The 25876-nt window shown below is 42.4% G+C and overlaps 1 protein-coding gene across 3 annotated transcripts in view; it reads left to right on the top strand.

Annotated features, from left to right (window-relative positions):
- grid1a (glutamate receptor, ionotropic, delta 1a) overlaps window positions 1-24752 on the top strand; it is a 257939-nt gene extending 233187 nt beyond the window's left edge. The window contains exons 12-17 of one of the 3 annotated variants that reach the window (XM_048270206.1): window positions 1642-1780; window positions 16872-17067; window positions 18717-18883; window positions 19760-20000; window positions 21207-21345; window positions 24163-24752. In XM_048270206.1, coding sequence (XP_048126163.1) covers window positions 1642-1780; window positions 16872-17067; window positions 18717-18883; window positions 19760-20000; window positions 21207-21345; window positions 24163-24551 — 1271 coding nt within the window. In that variant the 3' untranslated portion in view covers window positions 24552-24752. Of the gene's footprint in view, window positions 1-1641; window positions 1781-16871; window positions 17068-18716; window positions 18884-19759; window positions 20103-21206; window positions 21346-24162 lie in introns of all 3 variants that reach the window. The other 2 variants (XM_048270208.1, XM_048270209.1) reach the window with 2 other exon arrangements.
- The last annotated feature ends 1124 nt before the right edge of the window (window positions 24753-25876 follow it).

The raw sequence follows: 25876 nt of genomic DNA, 5'->3' as shown, positions 1-25876 counted from the left end.
CTCCAATATTGCTTGGAGAGGTAACATTAGTCTCAGAGCTCACTACAGGAAGTGTTATTGCCTTGGCTAAACCATACATAGCATACCAGCTTACAAGTAAAAATTGATTTATTAACATGAGTCAGGAGATATGACAGAAAACATCTAAACAGCATATGCATACACATACACACCGTGCATAGGCTACTGCAGTTAGGCGTAAAGACAAAACACCCCCTTAGAAAATAATGTGTTGGCGAGTAGGCTTGGGTGTATGAGCTCCCATCATAGTTAGCCACCCAAAACCCTCATAATCGTAGCAGCCAACCTTACAGCCTAAAAGCTAAACAATACTAAAACACATTTATAACAAATCTTCAGTCATGTATTCATGAAAACAGCAGTCAATGAATAAAATCCTTCACGTTACACCATCGGGTGATCAACACAGTCTTCACGTCGGTAGCGTAACATTAACGTTGTCATTCATGTCAGATGTTTCTATCTAAGTAAGCTAAACAACTTGGCTACAAACAACTGTAAATTGTGCTATACATATTACGAAGGAATGAAAGGTTTATTTGACAATAAAATACCCGATTAGGTCTACTTGACATAAAGTTGGCAGTCATGAAGCACGGGAGTGAACTTTATCAGCGACTTCTGGCGTCAAGGACATGTTGCAGCCTCTCCTGATGCTAACGTTACCTAACTTAGCTAGTTTTCTATCAGATGACAAGCAAGCAACATCGTTCAAAATAGAACAAATCGTTAAAGTTTCAGTCTTAGTAGGTCTGAAATCTTGGTTGACATATAGTAGCCCCCCCCCAAAATGACTGAAAATGATGAGTTTACTAAAGATTACTGTGTGCTAAAATACCAGCTGTCATCAGCTGAAGTGAACACACGCATTATGTTATGGCCATGCATACAAGGTGTAATTACCAGCAAAAATAACTTTTAAAAAACGATTTTGAAGTAATAACATGGATAACAAGTAATAATAACATAAAAAAGACTTGTTTTTTACCTCAGATGATCCAGTAGTTTCTCCTTTAGACGGCGTCAAGATCAACGATGCATAGTGCTTCCTGCTGTTTTTCCTCTAGTGGAGGGAGACATCAACTCTTGATTTTTTCCTTCACGTAGTAAAAGAAATTCGCGCCACAAATCCTTAACCAATCATATCGCCAGAAAGCCTATGATGTGGCGTTTCTGAGGAAGTTTTCAGTGATAAAATTGGTTGGGGTATGGCGGAGTTATTAGACTGAACGTCATCGGTACTGGGGTACCGAAATTAGAATGGGCCGTCTGCAAAGGGTTAAAATAAATAGACGGCTGCAGAGAGACTGTGTGTGTCTCTGTGTGTGTGTGTGTGGTGTGTGTGTGTGTGTGTGTGTGTGTGTGTGTGTGTGTTGTGTGTGTTTGGGGGAATTGTAGATGAGTGGATACTAGGAATGCTGGAGGTCAGGATAGAGGAGTGTGCCAAAATCAAGCTGTAGGAGAAAGTAATGATGCCTGAAAGGAATGTTAGACACTGAACCACTCGATGAATAAGGGAGACAAAATGGCCAAGCATAGAGGGTTATGGGACTGGGACATAAGGAGTGGATGTTGTGGAGGAAGTGCTGATCTGTTTTTGGTCCCCTCCATTCCTGCTAGGTGGGGATTCCATTATGGGTTCGGTGGCTCTGAGGATTGTGATGGGTAGCTGGTGGCTCTTCACACTCATCGTCTGCTCGTCTTACACCGCCAACCTGGCCGCCTACCTCACCGTCTCGCGCATGGACAATGCCGTGAGGTAAGTGTTGTCCAGCTCTCTCCCCTGATTCCCTGCTTCCCACCCCCCAAAACACTCCCACAGTCCTATTTCTGAAACTCCACTTGAAGTATTCTAATCTGGGCCATTCTGGAGCCCCAACCAGACAACAGCTCTGCTCCCGATTTCTCATCCTCTCACCTTCACAGATCCCTGCATCACATCTGTGACTCTACAATTATATACATACCCCTTGGGGATCAATAAAGTATCTATCTATCTATCTATCTATCTATCTATCTATCTATCTATCTATCTATCTACAGTGCATGCTTCTGCTTTTGCACCTTGGCAGGTTGAACAAAATGAAACACATGTCAGATCTACAGTATCTTTGCAGTACTTAAATTAGTACAAGGGGATCAGTGCAGTCTGGGAGAACATGGTGAATATCGAAGATGGCCTAGTGAGGAGATTTAAACAATCAAGGCTGTCACAGTAAATCCTCCCAGTGGCACACTTCTCTTTGCTGTTGTTTGTTAACTTCAGAGGGTGATGCCCGTCACGTGTTTAAATGCTAGAGGAAGCACAAAGTCACTGTGGTCTGGTTGAGTGTACTTTGAGGTCTCATTTCACACTGGAGGGCAATTTGGATAAAGCTTTTTACAGAGTTCAGATTAGTTGTAACGTCAAGTCCTAGAAATTCAGCTTGAGGGCTTTGTGTCTTATGTCTTCTGTTACATTTAATTTAAATCGTTTTTTGAAGCGCTGATAGCCGCTTGCCAAACGTCTTTGTCCATTATTAGAAATGAGGTCATTATGAGTTTCACAAAAAATGGTCTAATGTCTGAGTGTCTTAATGTTTTTCTTATTTTTCATGGCTTTCATTCTGTGAGAAAATAGATCAACAGCAATATTTTGGAGATAAACAAGATATTTTCTACCGCTATTAGCATCGGCAAGATTGCCCTTACATTCACATATCTTTCATCCAGCCGATTCTTTGATTACACATATCTTTCATCCAGTTTCTCTTTGTGATTTAAATTTGTTCTTTCATAGGAACAACATTTGATTACTACAGTAGCTGTTTCATTTTCTGGACATAATATGTTGATAACTTTTCTTGGGCAAAGATCATTCAACGCCCCACTTATGAATTCAAAATTTCAGACACCAGAAATTGATGTGTAAATTTGCCAAACGTCTTTGTCCATTATTAGAAATGAGGTCATTATGAGTTTCACAAAAAATGGTCTAATGTCTGAGTACCTTAATGTTTTTCTTATTTTTCATGGCTTTCATTCTGTGAGAAAATAAATCAACAGCAATATTTTGGAGATAAACAAGATATTTTCTCGCTATTAGCATCGGCAAGATTGCCCTTACATTGCCGATTCTCACATATCTTTCATCCAGTTCTCTTTGTGTTTAGTTCTTTCATAGGAACAACATTTGATTACTACAGTAGCTGTTTCATTTTCTGGACATAATATGTTTATAACTTTTCTTGGGCAAAGATCATTCAACGCCCCACTTATGAATTCAAAATTTCAGACACCAGAAATTGATGTGTAAAAGCTTTCTCAAAAATGTGTAGCTGTTAGAATAATGGGTAATTTAAAAAGAAACAAGATGATGATTGCAGTTTACAGATGATGATTACAGCTACATGAATTTCCGTTCCTTAGTTTCAAATCAAGGGAGACAAATGCAGAAGTTAGACAAGCAGTCCACAAATGCAGAAGTTAGACAAGCAGTCCACATGAATGACAATTAGCTTCTGGCTTTTCTAAATCTGTGTTTTGTTTCCTTTTTGAGTCTTTTGTATCTTCACACACACACACACTGAGATACACAGCAGGCTCATGGAAGCTCTGATATTACAGTGAGGCAGGGAATAAGAACTGATTGTTTTAGTCCTGAGTACAAACGACCAGAAATACCAGCAATTAGGCCTACAGAAATCGTAGTAAGAGGAATAAAAAACATTGTTGAGGTAGAACATGTTGTGCTGGCCTGTCATTTGTGTATGGTGTCGGCATATTGTCACCACACTACAGACTCCAAAGTGGAGGTGGCCCACCTTGGTGTGGAGTAGGTTTGCTCTCACCTCTGTAAATGTTATCTGCCAGGTGATCTAATTTATTCTGCTCGGCACTGCGCTGCAGCAGAGTGCTTGGCTCGGGGTTGTGTTTGATTTCATTACATGGATGTTGGACAAACAGTAGAAGTGAAGAGAGTCAGATTTATCAGCGAAAATGTCAAGTAGCGCCACATAGGGCCAGAGAAAGAAAGCCCACAATTGTTTATGAAACAGCAGTCAGACTACTTTACACGCCACATAATCAATGCTATTAACACTACTTATGTCACTATAACCTGCAGAGGGACCTTCATGGTTTCACAGGCTGTAGATAAATTATAAACCCTTAACAATTGCACCCACTGAGAATGCACATGAAGTCTACTCTGAGAAAAACATGGTCATGCTGGGCTGGCATAAGTTGTGTGAGGGAATGAGAGAGACGAAAATACTTTTTATCCCAACTGATTGGCTGGGAAGAGTGAATGCTGAATAATGAAACAGGGTGAGTGCCTCATGTTTCTTTATGGCATTCCAATGCGGAGGTTCAGGAGTGTAGTGACGAATGGGCAGAAAGCTGTCATGTGTCCTGCATCAATCTCCCGTACGTCATTAATTCATCCACTCCCTCCCTCTGCCGCCATGGCATTTGCTTTGGCACTTTTGTTCTCGCTGAGGCTTTGGTGTATTCTTCAGTCCTCAACTTGTACAGCGTGTATAGGTGTGACAACATCCAGGTATTCACCACATTTTACACCTTTAACATCATTAAATTAAAGACTTAAAGATGACATAGAATGGATGAACATTCCAAATTCTCTGTATTTTTGTCATGTCACATCTGTGTTTGCATCACACCCTGTCTTTGCTCAGATTTGCCCGTTTTATTTTTTAGTGGTCATTTTTTAAAGTCCAGGATTATGAAAGAGGAAACAGCCATGTTTTCCGGTTCAAAGTATGCTTTGTGGCCATGCACCAAACTCTCCTATTTAACAAAGCTAAGGTAAAAAAGGTTTTTCTTTCTATGCCTGCTTTAAAGTAAGATTAAAATTGAAAAATGAAGATCTGGATTTTCACAAAATCTTTGAACCCAAGGCTGTCCCCCATCACCTGTGAAATGGCACTTAAACAAAATTGTTTTGGCCGTTAGTGCACTAGAAAGTAATTTTGCTGTTTCTAATGTTTTCACATCCTGATCATAGAGCTGCACTGGATAGAATGGATTTAAGCTACTGAACACGCACTTCCACCTCAGTCATTCGGTTCACTTCATTCTTTTTAAGCTTTAGAAGCAGTTCACGATAATTATCAAATATTGCTTTGCCAACAGCCAATTTTTATCTTGCTCCATTAATTTATCAGAAAAGCTCAAAGCAGGTCAATGGTGCCCCATAGCACATTCAGGCAAACCTATGCTATTAAGAGATGCTTAATGATAGCAACTTCCATCCTGCAGGAGCCAGTTATTCTGCTGCTGATTCTCAAGGGCAAAGATGCATTTTCTTGCCTTCCTCTTTGAAACTAGAGTTCTGACACATTGAGTCCTTCTATCTATCAAAGGAATAAATGCGCTTTCCAAATCACGTGATATTTTGAACAGCTTTCAGTGAAGCATGCAGGTCTAGTAGGCCCTCTTAAGATCTTCCTACCTCACAACCAGAAAACTGTTTTCCTCACAACTAGAAAACTGTTTTCAACTTTTTATTGATTTCAACTCGGAAACGTCTGGTTTCTTTCATTTCATGGAAGTAGGGTGAGTGATGGCTGTCAATCAACTCTATGGGCTCCTCCAGGACTTTGTTTTAAAAACATCATTGTGTGTGCTGTTACCCAGGAAACTGTATCAAATTGGAATGACCTATGTTTTTGTCCATGTTTTATCTGCTGACCTACTAACTTTCAGTGTAAAATATGTACTTCTGTGCAGCCCTGAAATAACTGGCTGGAGCTTGTAATTATAGCTGACACTTGATTAAACACAAAGGGAAGATAACAATCACCGTATTATAACACCACAGAGATTTTTGTTGTTTTTTATGCAGGAAATACATAAATATAGCTCACAGTTAATATTTTCAGACTGCTGTTACTAATTAAACACACACAAAACATGTAGGTTTTATAGGCTTTATTTAAACAGCTGTTATCTTCATTTCTCAAGTGAATCTGCCATGAATTCGTTTTACCAAGCATCGCAACAAAATTTAATTCTGGATCTGACCTTGGTGTAATCCATGAAATTCTCTGGTTCGATAGACTAATGCTGGTGCTGACTCTGGAGAGCTCTGCCTATGGAGTTTATTTTGTCTTGCTTGGAATTTGCAATCAAAGAGCATTTTTAGGAAAGTTTCATTAATATATTATCACATCATATTTATTTCTCCCAGATGGACACTGACTGGTAATTATGAATTATGATATGAAAGCTTTACAAGTTTGATAGAATATTGAAAGCTAAATGCATTGGGCACACAGCACCTCATGTTATTATTTATTTTTTCTATAGAATGTGGAATCACAGTTGAAGAATGTGGTGTGTGAAAGGGATATACCAGAGAGGGTTGAAGCAAAGCAGTGATGAAGGATCTTTGGGTATACATCATCTTGTTGTTACTGTTCTATTCTAAAATCCACTTTCAATTAGTTTTGTTTTTAAAGATATATTCATGTTGCATCAGAAGATTAAAACAAACAACATAACATATGTTTTGTTACGAAAGGCCTCATCATACCCTCTCCTCACTCACAGCTAGCCTCTTTGGTTCTCCCCCGTACAGCTTCTTCTCCCCCGTACAGCTGCTTAGGACCTGTGTCAACCCCTCGTCTTGTGACTGTACACGTACAGTACCATAGAGCTCTCACAGTATCTCACCCACAGTATAGCCACCCCTCAGCAGTCTTAATGCACTCGTCTCAACCTTCAGCAGGTGCTGCTGTGTGGGTTCGGCCTCTCCTCTATCACCCTGGTTACCTCAGGAGCAGCCCTTCTCTGTGGAGGGTCCCCACACACACACACACACACACACACACACACACACACACACACACACACACACAGACCACCACCACCACCCACCCCACACCTTCCATCTTGAGGTTCCCTCCATTGGTGGATGCCTCGGATCCCCCAGGATACTCAACACCTCCTACACTGCCTGGTCTCCCCAGTCTCTCTCTCTTTCTCTCATATGTTTTTGTCCATGTGAAACTTTCATCTTCTGTCATCCCCACTTGTTTAAGGAACATTAATATTCTGCAATCCTTACCATTTAAACCAGCTTAAGGGTCCAAATGGCCACTTCTTTAACTTCCAATTAGTTTTACTCACCAGAGGGATCTTCAAACAACAAACCGTCACTTGAGACTCAGGCCTTTCAGCTTGATGCTAATAGCATCACCATGTAACTCCTGCAATTCAATTAGAAGTCTAAGCATTTCTGAAGGCCATTCAGAAGTGCAACTGGAGCTGCCAGAAGTGTTAGGAAATCACTGTGTTGCACACACTTTCCAAACATTCATAAGATAATTGTACTGACATTAGGCAAGCTCACCATGCCTTTTGCAATCATGTTTTAGTCAAAAGCTTTGGCCCATGGAAGCCTGATTTTGCTGGCTTCTTTTGGGTGTTCACATCAAGGCCAAACAGACTTTCCATAATACAGCAGTCTACAGTACAGTGTAGTCTATGTGCTGCCAGTTTGAAACTTTTGAAATATGCTAAAACTTGACTTGACACCTATAAAGTAGATTTGGTAAAACAAAGTTTAATCACTGTTCAATATCAATGGTCTTTGAATGGTAACTATAACAATCATAGTAAAAGACAGTTGAACTAAATGTACCAAAAAATGTGAAGCATTGAGCTTGAGCTATTCTAGGAATACATGTAGTGCTGGCACTAGTTCACACTCTCCAGACTGCTCCCATTGAAGTGCATGATTACACTGATGAAGTCAACCAACCGGGAATATATTTTTTTTGTCCTTTAGTAATCAGTGATAGCACAATTAACCCTAATTATTTGGAAATAGTATGTGTATGTGTGTGTGTGTGTTTGTGTGTGCCTGTCTGTCTGTCTGTCTATTTTGTATTTGTGTGTGTGTGTGTGTGTGTGTGTGTATGTTTCAGTAGGCTGTATTTCTCTCTGTGTTTCTCTGTCTCTCTCTCTCTCTCTGTATGTCTGTGTATTTGTGTACACTTCTGTGTGGGCCTTTTTGGACTTGTCTGTTCCTGCCCATGTATTCATGCCAGAGAATGTCCACACATGCTTATGTCCGTGTGTGTGTGTGTGTGTGTGTGTGTGTGTGTGTGTGTGTGTGTGTGTGTGTGTGTGTGTGTGTGTGTGTGTGTGTGTGTACGTGTGTGGCTCATAGCTGCTAGCTGAAACCCCGTGGGGCCCAGTGCTGACTTTTGTGTGAAGCAGGGCCTAATTAGCGCGCACTGCCATACAGCCTGTGCTTATTCACATGCCCCGCATGAGCTGCACCTGCTATTGCTTAATAGCCTTGTTTGTTATCTTCGTTTTGATCGCTAGGCCCTGGCAGCGCATGATACCGGCCCATTATCATGGGGCACTCCTTTACAAGGGTGATCATTACAGGAGATGAAACCAGGGTCATGCATGAGCAGACCCGTAAGATTCCTGCTTTTATTCCATTATGTATTAGTCCATACTGTTCTTCTACCTTGGTTAGGAGCAGCTTGTTAACAAGCTACTTGAATGCTTCATGTTGTTTCTGTTCTGAGCCTTCCTTTGTTTGCCTGATTGCAGTCTTTGGTTGATGGGCTGCCACTTAAATTCATAATAACCCTTAAATCTTCAAAAAGTGTTTGTTTTTCTCACATCCACTCTAGACAGCCAAAGCAGAGCAGATAGCTAGCTGGCTTGATTTTAAAGGACAACTCTCACTCTTTGCACACTGCATTTCAGCCTCATCGCTCTGGACAAAAGCTTCTAATCCCAAAGTGCCAAAAAAAACAATAAAGAAATAGCTTTGTTCAAGCCTCTATTATTCAGATAGCAACACTGTACAAATTATATCAGTAACGGTAGGCTATATATTGATTTTATTAGTGGTTTATGTAAGGGATAATGTCTAGAACGCCGGTCATTATGGGGAAAATAAGTCCCGACAGGGCAAACCAGACCCCGACGCGCCAGCGGAAGGGTCTTGTTCGCCCTGAAGGGACTTATTTTCCCATAATGACCGGCGTCTCGATTATCCCGCTTTATCTAATGACTACTTGCCAAAACGAAAAAAATAAACTCCACGATATGTCTCTTTACACTTATTTGTTACCGTTTCGTCATGGCTTTTGCTGAGAAACAAATAGTTTGCAACACACGCTGAACTTGAATCAAACATTCTTTAGAACTCAGCTGATCAACCGTCTGCTTTCACTTTTGAATGAAGTTCCAAGCGCAAACTCCATTGCCATTGACAGCGGTCATTCTTGTTTTCAGAGGTCCTTTCCCAAGAAATAATGACCGCTAGAACTTTCGGAAATCCCATTCAAGTCAATGGAGCATTCTACTTGCATTGTGAAGAGCCGTATAATAATTAAGCAATACGGTATGAGTGAGAGTGGGGTTGGTAAAGAATATGTCCATGGTCTTGATTCAGCCTAAGGCAAGAGGTTAGTAGCCCCTGTCTCCAGCTTGCCTGTATCTTGGATCGAGAGGCAGACAGACATGCTAAACCCAAGGTGCCTGTATATATTGGACATCAAACCACAGGTAGGTGGCCTGTATATATCTATCTCTATCATATCACAATCACAAGTTATAACATATGGAGTCCATGCAAATAGGACTCCACGATATGATCTATTCTTGGGCAAAGTGAGAGGCTGATTCAGAGAGGAAGAGTTAAAAAGGAGGAACATAAACACAGAAAACAGAGCCGCAGTGCCTCAGTCTGTAGGGCATCCATCTGGGAGTTAGAGGGTTGCCGGTTAGAGTCTTCTCCTGGCTGTATGTTGAATTGTCCTTCAGCAAAATACGCAACCCTAAACTGCTCCAAATGGCCTCTGACATTGGTTTGTAGATGTGGGGTGTGAAATGTGAAGCACTTTTCTCAGAGAAAAAAGCTGTCCATTTAATAAATGCACCTGGCATACAACCAGAAAAGGACTTTTCAAGAGTTCAAGCTACAAGAGACATTTTTCTTTACTGTTCACACAGACATTCACATAAAGTTTGATAAAGGATTAAAAAAGACTTATTTCTTATAAAAAGACTTATTTTCAGATTTTTCTTTATTTTCTTATATTTTTATTCTTAAAATGGTTGGTTCTCTCTTCATGTTGAGACTAAATAGTAGGCCTATTAAGTGATTAAAGAAGATTGAGCTAAGTAATTTAGGGACTCAAGCAATTAACATTAACGTTTTAGGAGTTTTGGGGTTTGTTTCCATAGACCTGGTTGTTTATTTCTCTCCCAAAAAGTCACATTTCTTCACATTAAGTCTTCAGATATGTGAACAACCGGCATGAAAAAAGCCAATTAGGTCAAGGAAGAGACCAATAAGTAAAAGCTCTAGAGCAGGGGTGTCAAACATAAGGCCCGGGGGCCAGATCAGGCCCGCCAGCAGGTTTCACGGCCCCCCAGATGTTTTAGGTAGGAAGGGAAAATTAGAAAAAAAGATCACATCCAGTTGTCTTCAACAATGTGTAATAAACAAATTGATAACCTAGCACTACAAACCATCCTCAGGAAGGAAGAAGCAGAAAAACTAACATGGAAGTAGGGCATTTCAAGAGAGAAAAAGCAGACAGCCGTACATTATTTGTACTTGTCTGCTCATAAGTGATATGTAAGGGATAATGTATAGAACGCTGGTCATTATGGGGAAAATAAGTCCCGACAGGGCGAACCGGACCCCGACGCGCCAGCGGAGGGGTCTTGTTTCGCCCTGAAGGGACTTATTTTCCCATAATGACCGGCGTTCTATACATTATCCCGCTTATTATACGGCTACCTGCCAAAACGAAAAAATAAACTCCACGATATGTCTCTTTACACTTATTTGTTACCGTTTCGTCGTGGCTTTTGCTGAGAAACAAATAGCTCGCAACACGCTGAACTTGAATCAAACATTCTTTAGAACTCAGCTGATCAACCGTCTGCTTTCACTTTTGAATGAAGTTCCAATGGAAGAAGTGACCGGAATAGTGCTTGCGGAGTGATATGATCAGCAGCACAAAACCCGTTGCCATTGACAGCGGTAATTATATGTTTGCAGCGGTAATTACATGAATTTATTTTACCGTAGAACGTTGGGAAATCCCATTCAAGTCAATGGAGCGTTCTACTAGCATTGGGAAGAGCCGTATAATAACATCAAATAACAAATAACAATGATGGCCCACCACAAGGTCTCATTCCAACAAATCCGGCCCACTAATATGAGTTTGACACCCCCCTGCTCTAGAGGAACAGAATAAGACAGGACATTGAAAAGGGTAAACAAATTAAGCTCAGTAATTGAAATTAAATATATCATTTAAAATATTTCTTCAAGCCTATAAAGGCCCAGGAAAGACTTTTACACACCATTACACACCAAATGAATAAGTAAAAGTCATTTTAGATTTTCTAAATGTTGGTCATTGATAAGTACTAAACTATTTGTTCAGCCATTATCGTCTGTCTCGTCTTTTCCATTTTTTGAAAGAACTGCACTCATCTTCTACTTGCTTCTCTGTCCATGCATTTTGTAGTCTTTTACTATGATCTGGTTTGGACAGTATCACTGATGTTCCATCAAAAGGTAATTCCCCAGGAGTAATTTCAAATCCTTATGACCCTGTGCTAAATGCACATGTCTTTTAAAGAATTTGAATAGGATGAGGAAGAGGAGTCCTTTGATAGCCACGTGTTTTTGTTGATGCTTGTCTCTGTGCTGCCGTTTCAGCCCACCTAGAATGAAAAAGAGTCATCTCCCCCCATTCATCCAGTATGTGCAGCCTGGCTTTTGAGAAAATGCTGTGCCCCACACAATGACACCCCCTGTCTTTTATAAAGACTGAACTCGCTCAAAGAAAACAACGAACGAGAGGAAGGGCAAAAATTGTGTAGATCAAAATGGATTTTCCACCTCACCATTACAGCTAATGGCACATTTTGTCCGTGATCTATTGCTTTTCACTCTGACCATATAAATGGAGTGCTTGATGCTGATGGACGCTGATCCTCAAAGGGACATATGTATGTTTAGAGGAAGCGCGTTCATTTCAAGATGGAGGCAAAGTCCCAGTTAATGCTGCTCAGTACTGTGGTCCCACAGTCATTGTTCTGTGCCATTGTTTTTATTTTTTGTGTGTGTTTGCCATATCCTGGCTGAATGAACCGTTGATACAAAGAGCATTACCAGACTCATATCTCAGTAAGAAAATTAACTGAGATGCAGGTGGAACCAGGCTAGTGATCAGATTTTTTCCTCCAAGATCTTTTTGCCATCCAGAAATTCTAAGTGTCAAGTTTAGTGTCAAGCAGTTCCTAGTTTAGAGTCAAGCATTTTCATAGCCGTTCCTAACTCACTGATGATGTACATTGTATTTTATTACGTAACATTAAAATAATGGCACCAGGGATTACTTGATCACCCATGTTATCTTGCCTATTTGTCTGTATATAATTATGTGTTTATTAAGTCATTTATGAGTTTGTCTGTATGTAATTATGTGTTTATTAAGTCATTTGGAAGAGGCCTAAGCAATATCAAATCGGTGTGAGGCAGCTCTAGTATATTAAGCTCTATCGCTTATAAAAAGAAGGTAACAGTAGCCCCTTGGTTAGCACTCTGGACTTGTAACCGGAGGGTTGCCGGTTCAAGCCCCGACCAGTGGGCCGTGGCTGAAGTGCCCTTGAGCAAGGCACCTAACCCCTCACTGCTCCCCGAGCGCCGCTGTTGTAGCAGGCAGCTCACTGCGCCGGGATTAGTGTGTGCTTCACCTCACTGTGTGTTCACTGTGTGCTGTTTGTGTTTCACTAATTCACCGATTGGGTTAAAAGCAGAGACCAAATTTCCCACCACGGGATCAAAAACGTATATATACTGTAACGTCGGCGCACAAGACATTGCGTAGCGTTCTCCCACGCAGGGCATGCTGGGATACGGGGGTGAACATTTGGGGTTTATGTCTGTGTTTCTCCTTAGTTTTGAGTGTAATGTCAGCGTCTTTATTGTAACATGTTTCCCTTTTAGTTCTCCCTCGTGTGTGATCCTTTTTGTGTGGGGGGCTGCGTCCTCCCCTGTATGTGTAGTGTGTGTGTGTCTACTTGACCTGCCCTGTTTGTATTGTGTTCTGTGTCTGAGTCCCTGCCCTCGTACTCGCAATAAAGCTTGCATTGAACAACGCTTGGTGTCCTGAAACCTTCAATCATTACAGTGGTGTCTGAAGTGGGATTCGAATATGGCCTCCGCCCAGCGAGAGAAGCTGGGAATGGAAGACCATACCACTGGGTGGAGGCCCACGCAAGAGGATCCAGAGAGAGTCCTTGTAAGGGCTGCTAAAGAGCTTGAGGCCTTCTATCGTTACTGCCGCCGGAGGAGAGGAGCTGTCGCCTGGACCTGCCTGCTGCCATGGGAGGAGATCTAGAGAGGGGCCTGATGAAGCGGTCGCGGAGAAGACGACGCTGGCCTGGGCGCTGACTCCGCTGCGAGCCGCGACGTGTGAGCAGAGCCGAGGGAGAGGTTCCTGGACAACGGATGGTTGGCAGAGACGCTGGGGGCAGCGAACTCACGACGGTGGGGCAGCTTCGACGGAAAGGCCCTCTGAACTCTGAACTTTAAAACTTTTGGGTGCGTGTGAGAGGCACCGTGCTGTGTGGGCGCCCGTTCTAGTTGGCCTGTTGGCCGGCGCCTTTAAAAAAGGTTGTTGTGTGGAGTTCGATAGCATGGCCATCTCGGGGGTCGTGCCTTCGCTGAGGCCGCGAGGAGGCAACACGAGGAGGGACGCCGAAGACGGTAGCTGCAGCGGGAGAGCTCAGCGTGGTCCGGTTGCTGCGGAGTCGGTGCCTGTCTGTCCTGGTCGGTGAAACGACGGAGCGGAGTGGCGTTGGTGCAGCTTCATCTGACCCCCCTCGAACCCCGGTGCTTGGTACAGTGTCGACGGTTGAAAAGGCCACCTAGGGCCCCGCCAGGAGAGGAGGAGTGCCGCGGTGACACACCGCGGAAAGTGCAGCCTGAGGGCGGCTGCTGAGAGGGAGCTGGTGACGAGCGGGGACAGCCACGTGGCTGCTAGCACGCCCGCACTGGATTGCTAGCAGCATGGCTCCCCGTTGAGTGAGCTCCTGCGGTGTGCACCCCACGTGAGTTGGCGGTACTGTCTCACTGGACTGAGTGGCGGGCGACGCGCGCCGACGTTAGCATGTGGCTACCTCGTGGTCATTGCCGAGGACGGCAATGGCTTGTTGGGGGAGCTGTGTAACGTCGGCGCACAAGACATTGCGTAGCGTTCTCCCACGCAGGGCATGCTGGGATACGGGGGTGAACATTTGGGGTTTATGTCTGTTTCTCCTTAGTTTTGAGTGTAATGTTAGCGTCTTTATTGTAACACGTTTCCCTTTTAGTTCTCCCTCGTGTGTGATCCTTTTTGTGTGGGGGGCTGCATCCTCCCCTGTATGTGTAGTGTGTGTGTCTACTTGACCTGCCCTGTTTGAATTGTGTTCTGTGTCTGAGTCCCTGCCCTCGTACTCGCAATAAAGCTTGCATTGAACAACGCTTGGTGTCCTGAAACCTTCAATCGTTACAATACTTATACTTAATGTGTTGCCGGCTACAATATTGAATGTTTCCTGCTCTTTGGTTATCCATTGGAGTGCCCCAATCATTCTCTTGCTTTCTTAATTGCTCTTATACCTGATAACCTCATTGCAATTAACCTGATGAATGAACTACACTGAGTGGATTTTATTAAAGCAAAAGTAAAAGGAAATCGATAGTCCTTGCGATCTTTCTAAATCCTTAGTGCTTTTATGTACAGATGATCTGCACTAGCATTTAAATAGTCTCTACAGCCTCTCTTATCAAACAATCATGCCCTTTTTGTGAAGGTTATTCTTCTCATTTGTCACAAATGCTAGACGAAACAATGATATATTATATTGAGTTGCCATAGTCCATGGCAGGAAATGCTCTGAAGTGGAATGTATGACGTTATTGTTGACTCACAAGTAATGATCTCAATTTGAGTGTGTCTTGGGCTGCTAAAAGACTTCAGAGGTGACTGCACCATGGACATCTCAGTGTAAATTACACACTGCTTCAGCTCCAACTATTGCTCGTAAGGCGATTGTGAGCAAGCAGCTTAACTCATTTTTAACTCTGAACTCAATGGGCCTTGAGTGTGAGAACCCACCATCATAAATCGAGCTGTCAAGAGGGTGATGGTGGGCATAAACCATCCCAGCAGTTGTTTTAAACAGGCAAACACAATATACAGAGTTAATTAAATTGATGAATTGTCCAGATTTTATTATCTGGAGATGTGTGATTTGATTCATGGAATTTTAACATAATTGGACACAGTGTAATTAAAAGAGCTGATAGGGAATACAGATTGAGGAACCCAGGTTTTTACGAAGCACGAAAGAAAGTTCAGTCAGCTGCAAAGAATAAATAAATAAAAGAATGAAAATATGCAGTTTGTGCTGAGGGTGGGGGTTGCAGTTAGGCTAGTGGGAATCTGCATAATTATTTCCTAACGTCTAACATTTACCTTAAGTGACAGAATGACTAAAGTTGTTAGGCCTGCAGATGGTGTATTATGGATGAAGTCTCGGACAAACCTCACAGAGTTCAGGGTAAGAGTTCCCATTTTGCAGCTGGTGAATAATGTTTCAAACTGCTGAGCCTTTCTCTGGTGCTGACACTATCGTTAGTGGCAGAAGGTCAGTATAAACGGGTCATAGCGGAAAGGTCGTTTGCGCAATGACAAATGGTATACGTAGATTTTTCATTAAGGGCACTTCCACCTGATCAATACAATGCAAAGGAAAAGAAATCTCCCACTGCCCTGGTCTATGACCTCAGATGGATTAGCAAAGTGGTAAAGTGAGGTGAAGGACAAGCACTTGTAGTTATGTTTTATGAAATAACATTTTCTTTTTCTTATCTGTGTCTGCAGTTGTTGGCCTAATTAATAGGATGTAAATGATTAGGTATAAACCTAAGCTGAGCTGGTATACACAGTGTATAACAGAGTATATGTCTACAAAGAGATGTAATTGTTATGTTAGAGGGATATTTTTCAAAATCCCTTACTGGCAGATATATGTGATGTAGTCCATTGAAACAAATCAGGGTTTCAGCTCTGTAGCAGTGAATAGCATTATTCCTGCTTCACACATCTAAGTAAAACACTGAAACAGTGGGTGTTACAGTTGTTCTCTTCTTTTGTGTCAATTGACTGCTCTTCAAGGTAGCAGACAATCAATGGTGTACTAGCTGTTGTCATACATTCATTTGCAGCAGACACAAGGTGTGACAAGTAATATCCCATTGTTGACAAGTTTGCTGAATAGTCTTTAGTTATAGGTGCTAACAAATCTTGTTTGTGTGGTGTAATTGTGTTACACTGATGAACATATACTTTTTCTAGTGACGTATGAGGCTAATTAGTTTAAATTTTTCGTGCATTTCGCTTCATTACATTCAGTCAGAAGTCATTAGAGCTGATGTTTTTTATATACAGTATGCCTTTTTTTAATGAGATAGGATAGTGGAGAATGACAGGAAGTGAGTGGGAGAGAGAGTCAGGGTGGGATCCGAAAAGGACCACAGGGCGGGATTTGAACCCGGGTCGCCGGTGTACGGTGCAGGTGCCCCAGCCAGTCGCGCCACGCACGGCCAGGGCCAGAGCTGATGTTTCTACAGCAACAAGGATCTTGTGAAGTACAGATACTGTATTGCTCAAAAAACACTAAAGTGATTTTGAATAGGAGCATCTGAATGCAATTGTGCTTATTTTGCAGCACTAAACATTTGATTCTGTTGAACATACAGTATTTTCACAGTGCTGTCCGCCTCTCTCTGTCTGCAGAACTTTTCAGGACCTGTCCAAGCAAATGGACCTGTCATACGGCACAGTGAGGGACTCCGCGGTGTTCGAGCACTTCCGGGTCAAGGGCACCAACCCACTAGAGCAGGACAGCACCTTCTCTGAACTCTGGAGGACTATCAACAAGAACCAAGGACAGGACAACTCAGTGGCTGACCCTGCAGAGGGCATCCTGAGGGTAAACAAACTAAGCCTTTAATGAGCCTTTAATCACTGTGTTTCTACTGCACACATTTGACATAAAGATGGCCGACTAAAAAACACCCAACCCAATGACCTACCGGAGATTTTCCTGTTGAGCATGGATTATTGGCGCCAATAATCCATGCTCAACAGGAAAAAAGTCCAAGGGAGCTGGTATTCCAGTATTCTGGAACAAATTCTTATGTATTTCACTGAGACCATTTCAACCATGGGCAATATAATGAGGTTTTAATAGAGTGTGTATCCCCCTCCCTTCTTCCTAAATGCTGTACCATAACACATCCATTTAACATTCATTAAAATGGGAGTGCATTTTATTAGCAAGCAATAGGGTACATTACATATAATAGACTTTTGAAAGGTCGTTTTTTAGATTGTTGAAATTTACTTAACCTTGAACATATTTCACAAAAATATTCTTACAGTATGTCTTTATATTATTTCTTTTAATTGGCCAATCTGCTGAAATTAACTTTCATGTAACTCATATTAGTATCCTCAACTTTAAAAAGAAAAAAAGGCTAGCAAAAGTTTTAAAGTCCATAGACCCTAAAGTCCATAGAGCCTATTAATATTCTGTTGATATATTGATATATTGTTGTAGAGGAGAAGCTTTGTGTGAAAGGAATTAAACGCCTATCTCATATGCCGGTCTCAAATACAAGCCGGTGCAGTTTGGCAATTTTGGAAAATAAAAATTAGCTATTATTTGAAGTTTTTCTGTATATCTGTTTGCTCTGTATATTCTTGCTCATAATAATCAGTGCATTTATTTACTGACTTACAGCTGAGTAGGCTCAGCCATATGGTTTTGAAACGCCACGGCCCACTGCTACCGCATGGCATAGGGAATGTTTGTGATTCAGTGTACTTGTGTTACTTGGAGAGAAATCGCTTGAGTGGCAATGTTAACGCAACTCAGTTGACGAGATAGGAATATTCAAAGGAAGACAACAGCTTTGTTACCTTCCTTTCAGTGCAGTTCAAAAGAGCCAGGGAACAGAGGCTGTTTTTGTGTGTGTGTTCTTTATGTATGTGTGTATATATGTATACACACAATCCTGCTGCTTGATCCATTGCTGAAAGGGTGAAAATAACACTTGACAGGAAAGTCATTTCAGATACCTCGGAGGATGTACAAAGCCAGTGCCCTCTTTGTATGAGGAGTCAGTCCATCATACAGGCTGCAATATTACCACTCCACAAAGGTTTCTCTACCTGACCTCAAACAACCACAAAAGAATATGTTTATTGATGTATTTCTTCAAAATGCTCTTGTTCTTATATAACCGTTGTCATATTGCATCATGCAATTCTGCAGTGATGTAACTGCACTGCAATTAATTTGATTTTTTCTCAGAAATACCAAATAAGTCAGACCTGAGCCCAAGTCATGGAGAATGCACTGGCTAGCCTTACAATTTTTACTTTTGTGTCAGTATTCCAAATGTTTGTTTTGTGTATGTGTGTGTGTGTGTGTGTGTGTGTGTGTGTGTGTGTGTGTGTGCGCACATGCGTGGGTGCTTGCATACGTGTGTTAATGTATGTGTGTGGGTGCATACATGTATGTATGTGTGTGTGTGTGTGTGTGTGTGTGTGTGTGGGACGTATGCATTTCCACAGGCCAAGACTCAACCCTATGCCTTCCTGTGGGACATGGCAGTGGTGGAGTATGCTACCCTTACAGACAGCGACTGCAGCTTCACCGTGAGGGGGAACAGCATCTCGAGCAAAGGCTACGGCCTGGCTCTGCAGCACGGCAGTCCGTACAGAGACCTCTTCTCTCAGAAGTGAGTCTCTCTTCCTCTCCCATTATCACTCTCTTCCCAAGCATTCCCAAGTCCCTACGGCTCTTCACATGGCTTTTTGACTTTTTGCACTAACCTGCAGTATTTCATAGTGTTTCCTCCTCTATGCAGTAATGAGAAAATCTATGTGGAAAGAATTCTGTCAGCAATGAAAGTGATGTATTTGTACATTTTGCACTGATTGCGATAATGTGGCAAGCACTTTCATTCATCTTGAAGTTCTCATTTCAATTGGAGTTAGAGAGGATGTTTCTTTTTTCTCTAATTGGATGAAGTATGCTCTAGTGTGAAATGTCTGGTTACAAAATGCTTTCTGATGCAAGACGTACTGTAATGAAGGCCATTTCTCCAAGATTAATATAGCACAAAAAGTGCTATTAAAAAATCGTTTGTAAGATGTTTGTGTCTATTGTCTACTGCCTTGTCAATAAGTTGTGTGAGGGATATTGTTGTCATTTTTTTGATGTGGGCAAATTAGTGTTTTCTTACAGATAATAATCTCATTCTCAAGTTGGAAAACAATATAACAAGATCAAATTTTGAGTGTACATAGAATGTGCAAAGTATCTTGATCATCATGATTGTTGATCATCATGAGTGCAAAGCTATGCAATCTAGAGCATGTCCTTATTTATGTGCTGTAGTTTGATTAAAAGATGGAGCTGAATGTAACAGACCGTATGATTATGACAGACACAATATTCTGCAGCTTTACAGTCATAGGCCGCTACCATTGCTATTGCACTAGTTTTACCAGTCAAGTTGATGTAATCCCTCCACCCTGGGAGATGGATGACTTTGGACTCTTTTTTCCTGTGACCCCACCCCATACCCCTCTCCCTCTCCTCGCTGTCTCAGGATCCTGGAGCTGCAGGAGAAAGGCGAGCTGGACATTCTCAAGCAGAAGTGGTGGCCCCGCAAGGGCCGGTGTGACCTGGACAGCCAGTCGGACGCACAGCCCGAGGGCCGCGCCCTGCGGCTGCACAGCTTCGCCGGCGTCTTCTGCATCCTGGCGGCGGGGCTGCTGCTGGCCTGCCTGGTGGCCGCCCTGGAGACCTGGTGGAACAGCCAGCGGTGCCGGCGGGCTCAGCCCAAAGAGGTGACCGCGAGCGGCGCGGCCGCAGACAAGCCCAGGCCCGCACCCTGGCACGACTGCGGCGCCACTGCCACACTCTACTTTATGGATCCAGACGCCACAGACGTGAGCCCTGATTTAGTAGAGCTCCAATACACACAGTTATAGGTGTGACAATCAATAACAATTATTATCCTTTTTAACCTCTCTGTTTCCTTGTTTTGTTTTACTACATTGATTCCACGTTTGTTTTACAATACTTTTATTGATTAGGGACAAATAATTTTCTGGTTGATTACTTTAGGGACAAACATGCCAAGTATCTGTCACAACAGATAACAGTCCCCTTCCCAACATGAACTGATACACAAAACTAAAGCTTGAATTGGAGTTGTTGTCTTTGTTCATTGTTTATCTCCCAATAGTTACCAAACACTCTCTCTATCTCACCCCTCTAAGCATTCTGGAGTATTTTAGCATGTTGAGTGTTGAGCCTCACTACTTATGAGAAACTCTCCCCTCTCCTTCGCATGAGCCCAAAAGGGTGAGTCTTGACGTGGATCCCTGAACTGAAGTGTGTGCAATGGCCTGCATGTCTCTACCCTCCCCCCGTCCTGACCCACCAAAGGCCCTGCCATGCCAGTGACATCCTCTCTGACTTTGTTCCCCTCATAAACTCACCACAAGGACAAGGCACAGATAGGAAGATGATATTGATTTGTTCTCAGAGAGGAAATTCAGTAGGTTCATAGAAAGTGTATGGTCATACAAGGTAGTCCACAGGCATACAAAACACAATGACAGTTGTGGTCACACAACCACAGGTGTAAACATGAGGCGATAAGTGCCACAGATTGAAGTTATTGATTAAAATTATGTCTTACAAATGAGTTTTGAAGGTTGGCTCGGGGAAGAGTGACCACGTGAAAACATCATGTGGTCACCACAAATATTTCCTAGGTGCTATTTAGGATGGGGGGGGATTTTACACAGTGAAAGGGGGCATTGCATTGACCTACATGTGACCCTTTTACACCTGCTGACCCAGGAAGCAATAAGAGCCACCAATGAAAACAACACACACACACACACACTCCGTTTGTCTTCTTCTGTGTCTATCATGCCCTTTCCTCCAAGTGACGCACAGACATCTTATTGCAATTATATGTCAATGAACGGACAGGGAAGCCGTACCCTTGAATGTTTACCGTTGTCTGTGGTCTTGTGCAGGTAACTAAGGATTACCAAATGGACGTGGTGTCTGGTCCATTGACATATAATGATATTACAAGTGCTGCATCGGAAGGGAGGAGGGACATTTGGACAGAGAGAGAGAGAGGCTGGGAGGAATCTGAGACTATTGACACAGGTCAGGAAAGACCTGCTGAAATATTAACTTTTTGAATATTATAATGCATAAAAAGAGTGTGTGTGTGTGTGTGTTTACATGCAAGAAGAAAAAGGGAGAAAGAGTGTGTATGTGTGAGCGTATGAGAAAGAGGCAGAGATAGAGTTATTTTTTTGTGTGTGTGTGTGTGTGTGTGTGTGTGTGTGTGTGTGTGTGTGTGTGTGTGTGTGTGTGTGTGTGAGAGAGAGAGACAGAGAGAGAGAGAGAGAGAGAGAGAAAAGAGTGTGTGTGTGTGTGTGTGTATGGAAGGGAGAGGGTTAAAGGGGGTTAGAGAAGGCAGGCTTGTTTGTGGGTGGTATTTTATGTGCAATTCACCATCACACTCCATAATCTTTATATTGGTAAACTGCCATTACCCATTTTCACCTCTGAGTTATGACAAAGGAGAGCAGCAAAGAAACAAAAAAAAACAGACAGACGGCTAAATAACGTTAGCTAAATGGAATAATTGTTCTTTATTGATGTTTTTACAGAGAATGTTCTAGAATACAAACCAACCGGAAAACATATTTTGCTCAGCATTATACATGATAGGGCTAATTGTTTCTTCAGTGTGTTTGACAACACAATAAGAATGTTTAATTAGAAACAAATTATGATCCAAGGAGGGTGGTTGATTTTTCAGTAGTAGACATAATTATGAGTTCATGTTTGAGTGAACCAGAATCAGAATTAGACCGCCATAGCTCTAGGTTTTGTCAATTGTTGTTTTTTCAGCAATTTTTGGTTGACAATTCGAGCACCCAAGATGACAATTTTTTCCTGCTATGTTGGTTTCTAGTGGCTATGGGCTGACCGCATCGACCCAGCCCATACCCACTTATTTGTGGTGTAGCACAACCTAGTGAAAGATATAACTGCAATATATAAGATATAATTGCTAATATTTTGCACACACACACACACAAACACACACACATACACACAGATAGAGAGAGACAGAAGAACACACTCACTCACTCACATGCATATTTTGATTGTCACCAAACAATATTTGGCATCAGCAGACTACCTGCATTAGCTCACAGCTAAGCAAAACACTTTCTCAAAAACCATACAGAGAGAATTATATTATTGTGTTGAATTTGGCAACATGGCAGTCTGTCTGTGGCTGCATTGCCACATTTCGTTCTCTTTTTGTCCCTGATGGAAGTTTTTGTATAGCATGATCATGTGAGGGGTGTGTGTGTGTGTGTGTGTGTTTGTTTTGTTTTGTTGTTTTCCGATGACTCTCAGGGCACCGTTTGATGTTGCAAGTTAGCGTAGCATCATCGCTTTCATACCTGCCTCTTGTCACAGTGGGGCGTATCCATCCTCCAATTGATTTTGGCCAATTGATTTTTTATTTTTTTTTATCGCCGACATGAGGGTACAGTTGGTGGCGGCGGTGGTGGCAAGCCTGCTCAGGCACCAGGGCTCAATCCAATTGAGCATCTGTTGGATGAGGTGGAACGAGATGCTCAGAGTCGAGATCCTGTGTCAGCCAACTTGCCTCAACTGTGGCAGGCACGGAGTCAGAACCCCACGCCAGCAGACACGTTTCAACCCAGTGATTCTGACGTCTCGCAGAGAGCCGGGAACAGACGACAGGGAGTTGGCGAGGTGGTTGGGGTGGGCCGAGTATGGAATTGAGTGCAACAGGGTTTTTGGGAAAGTGGACTCTAATGTTGCTTTGTGCAGTCAGTGTAGTAGCACAAGGATGGGACAGTGGGTATATGGGTGTATGTCTGCACGGATACGTGAGTGACCGTAGTTTGCACTTGCTTTCTTTTGCTTTCTTTGTGTCAGTGTGCATGTATATGGGCGTGTGCGAGAGATTGTTTTGTAAAAAAAAAAAAGGGCTCACTTTTAAAGGGCTGTCATGTCGACTGAGTTTCTGCTTTGATCATAAGCCGGTCAGTCCTTTAGGTGACCCATGCACTGAGAGAAACACCTTGACCGAGCGTTTCCCTCCTGCGGTGGGGTGCGCTAATGTAAATCACCCCTTCAGTCTGGAACCATAGCACCAGTGGAGCATGGAGGCCATTTCAGAGCTGCGTGCCGCACTGAATGTAAAAACGTGTTCCCGTTTTTCATTGGAGGCATTGCACTGTTGACTCGCACACCTTAGATTCAATTTATGTTTTGTGTTTGTTTGTGTTTGTGTTGTGTTTTTTCACTTTACTTTTATTTTCTCTTTGTTTGTGTGCAGTCAAGCGCTCACCATGTTTTTTCTGTGTTTTGTTCTGTGTGCCTTTTGTCATTAAACTCAATGGGAGACAGTGAGACTTAGTTTTACTATGGGTCGTTCCGAAATCCATTTTATCAAGAGTGGTAGAATGTGAGGACAGCAATTATTCCAAAGGTTAAAACGACAAAAAATTAATGGGTATATTAACACTCCAACTGTAGGTAGTAGTTTGATGTAGGAAACCCTCAGGGCCTCCAGCCAGGTCAAGCAAGAAAAAGTCAGAATAGGATTTGATTGCATGACTATTTTTTATAGAGGAATGACATTGACTCCCTTTCTGTCGTTTTGCTCTTTGTCCAACCTCTCCCACACATTCCCTCTCTATCTGCTTGCCATTTTATCCCTTTATGTCACTTCTTCCTTTCTTCCTTTCTTTCTTTTTTGCATTCTTTCATTCTTTCTTTCTTTCCTTGTTTGTATTGTTGTCTTCATTTTGATTCATCCTGTTCCTTCATTCTTCTATGAGCATCTGCCTCTGCCATGTTCCTTGTCATCTCTGTCCCACCCCCTCTCCACCTCACTCTCCATGTGTTTCCCCCCTCTCGCAGGACAAAGAGATGAACCTGGAACAGGTGCACCAGCGTTTAAGCAGCCTCATGGACGAGGACCTGGCTCACAAGCAGCTCCCGGGCCAGTCTATGGAGATCTCTGCCCTGGACATCGGCAGCGTGCCACCCAGTCAGAGCCCCCTGGAGGCTGTGCGGGACTACCCGGGAGGGAGACTGTCTGTGAGCACCTTCCTGCACGAGGGACCTGGGGCCGGCAGAGTGCCTGGCCGGACGGTCCCCCTCCCCCTCAGCAGCTCCACTCTCCCCCCATCCATCCGCTGCAAGCACCGGGCACCCAACGGCGGCCTGTTCCGCCAGAGCCCCGTAAAGACGCCCATGCCCCTGCCCTACCAGTCAGTGCCCGGAGGACCCATCCCAGAAACCACTGACCCCAGCCATGGCACCTCCATCTGAGCTGCGAGCAGCCACCAAACGGACACTCTCAGAAACCCTGAACTTTGACCTTTGTCCTGTCAGAGACTCTGGAAAAAAGAAATAAAGAAACAAGCTTTGGTAGAGGCTGGAGCTGATGGCTGGAGGTTTTCTCAAAAAAAAAAAAAAAAAACTAGATCAAAAGACAAAAGACAGACGTTAAAGACATAAACAGAAGATTATATCAGATTTTCTTTTTTAAATCACTGTTTCAAATATAGAGCTGAGGGAAGAGATTTTACCTGTCTATATGTAAATAAGGAGAGGGGGGGTGAGTAAAAGTGTATTTTGAATATTCTTAATTTTTTGGAAGTTAAGTTCAAAAATATTAAAATATATGAAAAAGACTGTTTGAATGGCTTTGTAAATTTTGTTCTTTATTCAAATAAATCCAAATTCCTTGTGGTGATTTTCTAAGTGCCAAATTACATTCTTTCTTCATTTGAAATGAACGTCAACTGAATGTACCCCTAAAACACTTTATACTCTTACACAAAGTTGATGCATTATTTGGTCTGTTTCTTTTCAAATAAAATAAATGATTCAAATCTACATAATTATACATGTGCATATGCTGAGGCTTTGTGGTTCTACATGAGTCAGTAGTTCAGTGCATTTATGAGAACAGCATGATTGAATTATTGCTCTCTGAAAAGGAAATATGTAAGGAATAATAGCATTACTACCAAATCCATGTTTATTGTATATACTAATAAAGACCAGGAACCAAAGAATATCATCAGTATAGCGTAATTAGATGTCTATAGTTTGGCTGTCGGTGTGATGTAATTACAGAGTAATGTGAAACCAGCACCATTCACACTAAACAGGTGTTTTTACTGAGATATACAAATAGTGACCATGATTAGTCAGTGCGTGTTCCCATGACAATTTACTTCTCATTCTGCTCTTATAAGGGTAATATTATCCTAAGTACTTTGGGTAACACTTTACTTGACAGTATCGACATATGAGTGATACGACACTGACACTGACTTCAAATGATCAATTTACACAACATGCACTATATAGTGCCACTCTGCAGGCACAAAGTAAAATAACACAATTTGATAAAACTACTTAATCTCAATCCTACATTTCATTAGTCATGTCTACTGCCAAGACCTGCACAAACATTAGCCACTGAGCTACCCAGCTTCCAAAGTGCAACTAATGTGCCAGGCAGATAGTCAGAGGTCATTCCGGGTAATTCCCTGACCTAAAGGGGGGATTTGTTTATCAGTGAGTCCACACAGGACTGCAGACACGGGCATGGGAAAAA

Source organism: Alosa alosa, chromosome 18, assembly GCF_017589495.1.
Source record: "Alosa alosa isolate M-15738 ecotype Scorff River chromosome 18, AALO_Geno_1.1, whole genome shotgun sequence".
Taxonomy (NCBI): Eukaryota; Metazoa; Chordata; class Actinopteri; order Clupeiformes; family Clupeidae; genus Alosa; species Alosa alosa.
This window is presented reverse-complemented; position numbering and strand designations above follow the sequence as displayed.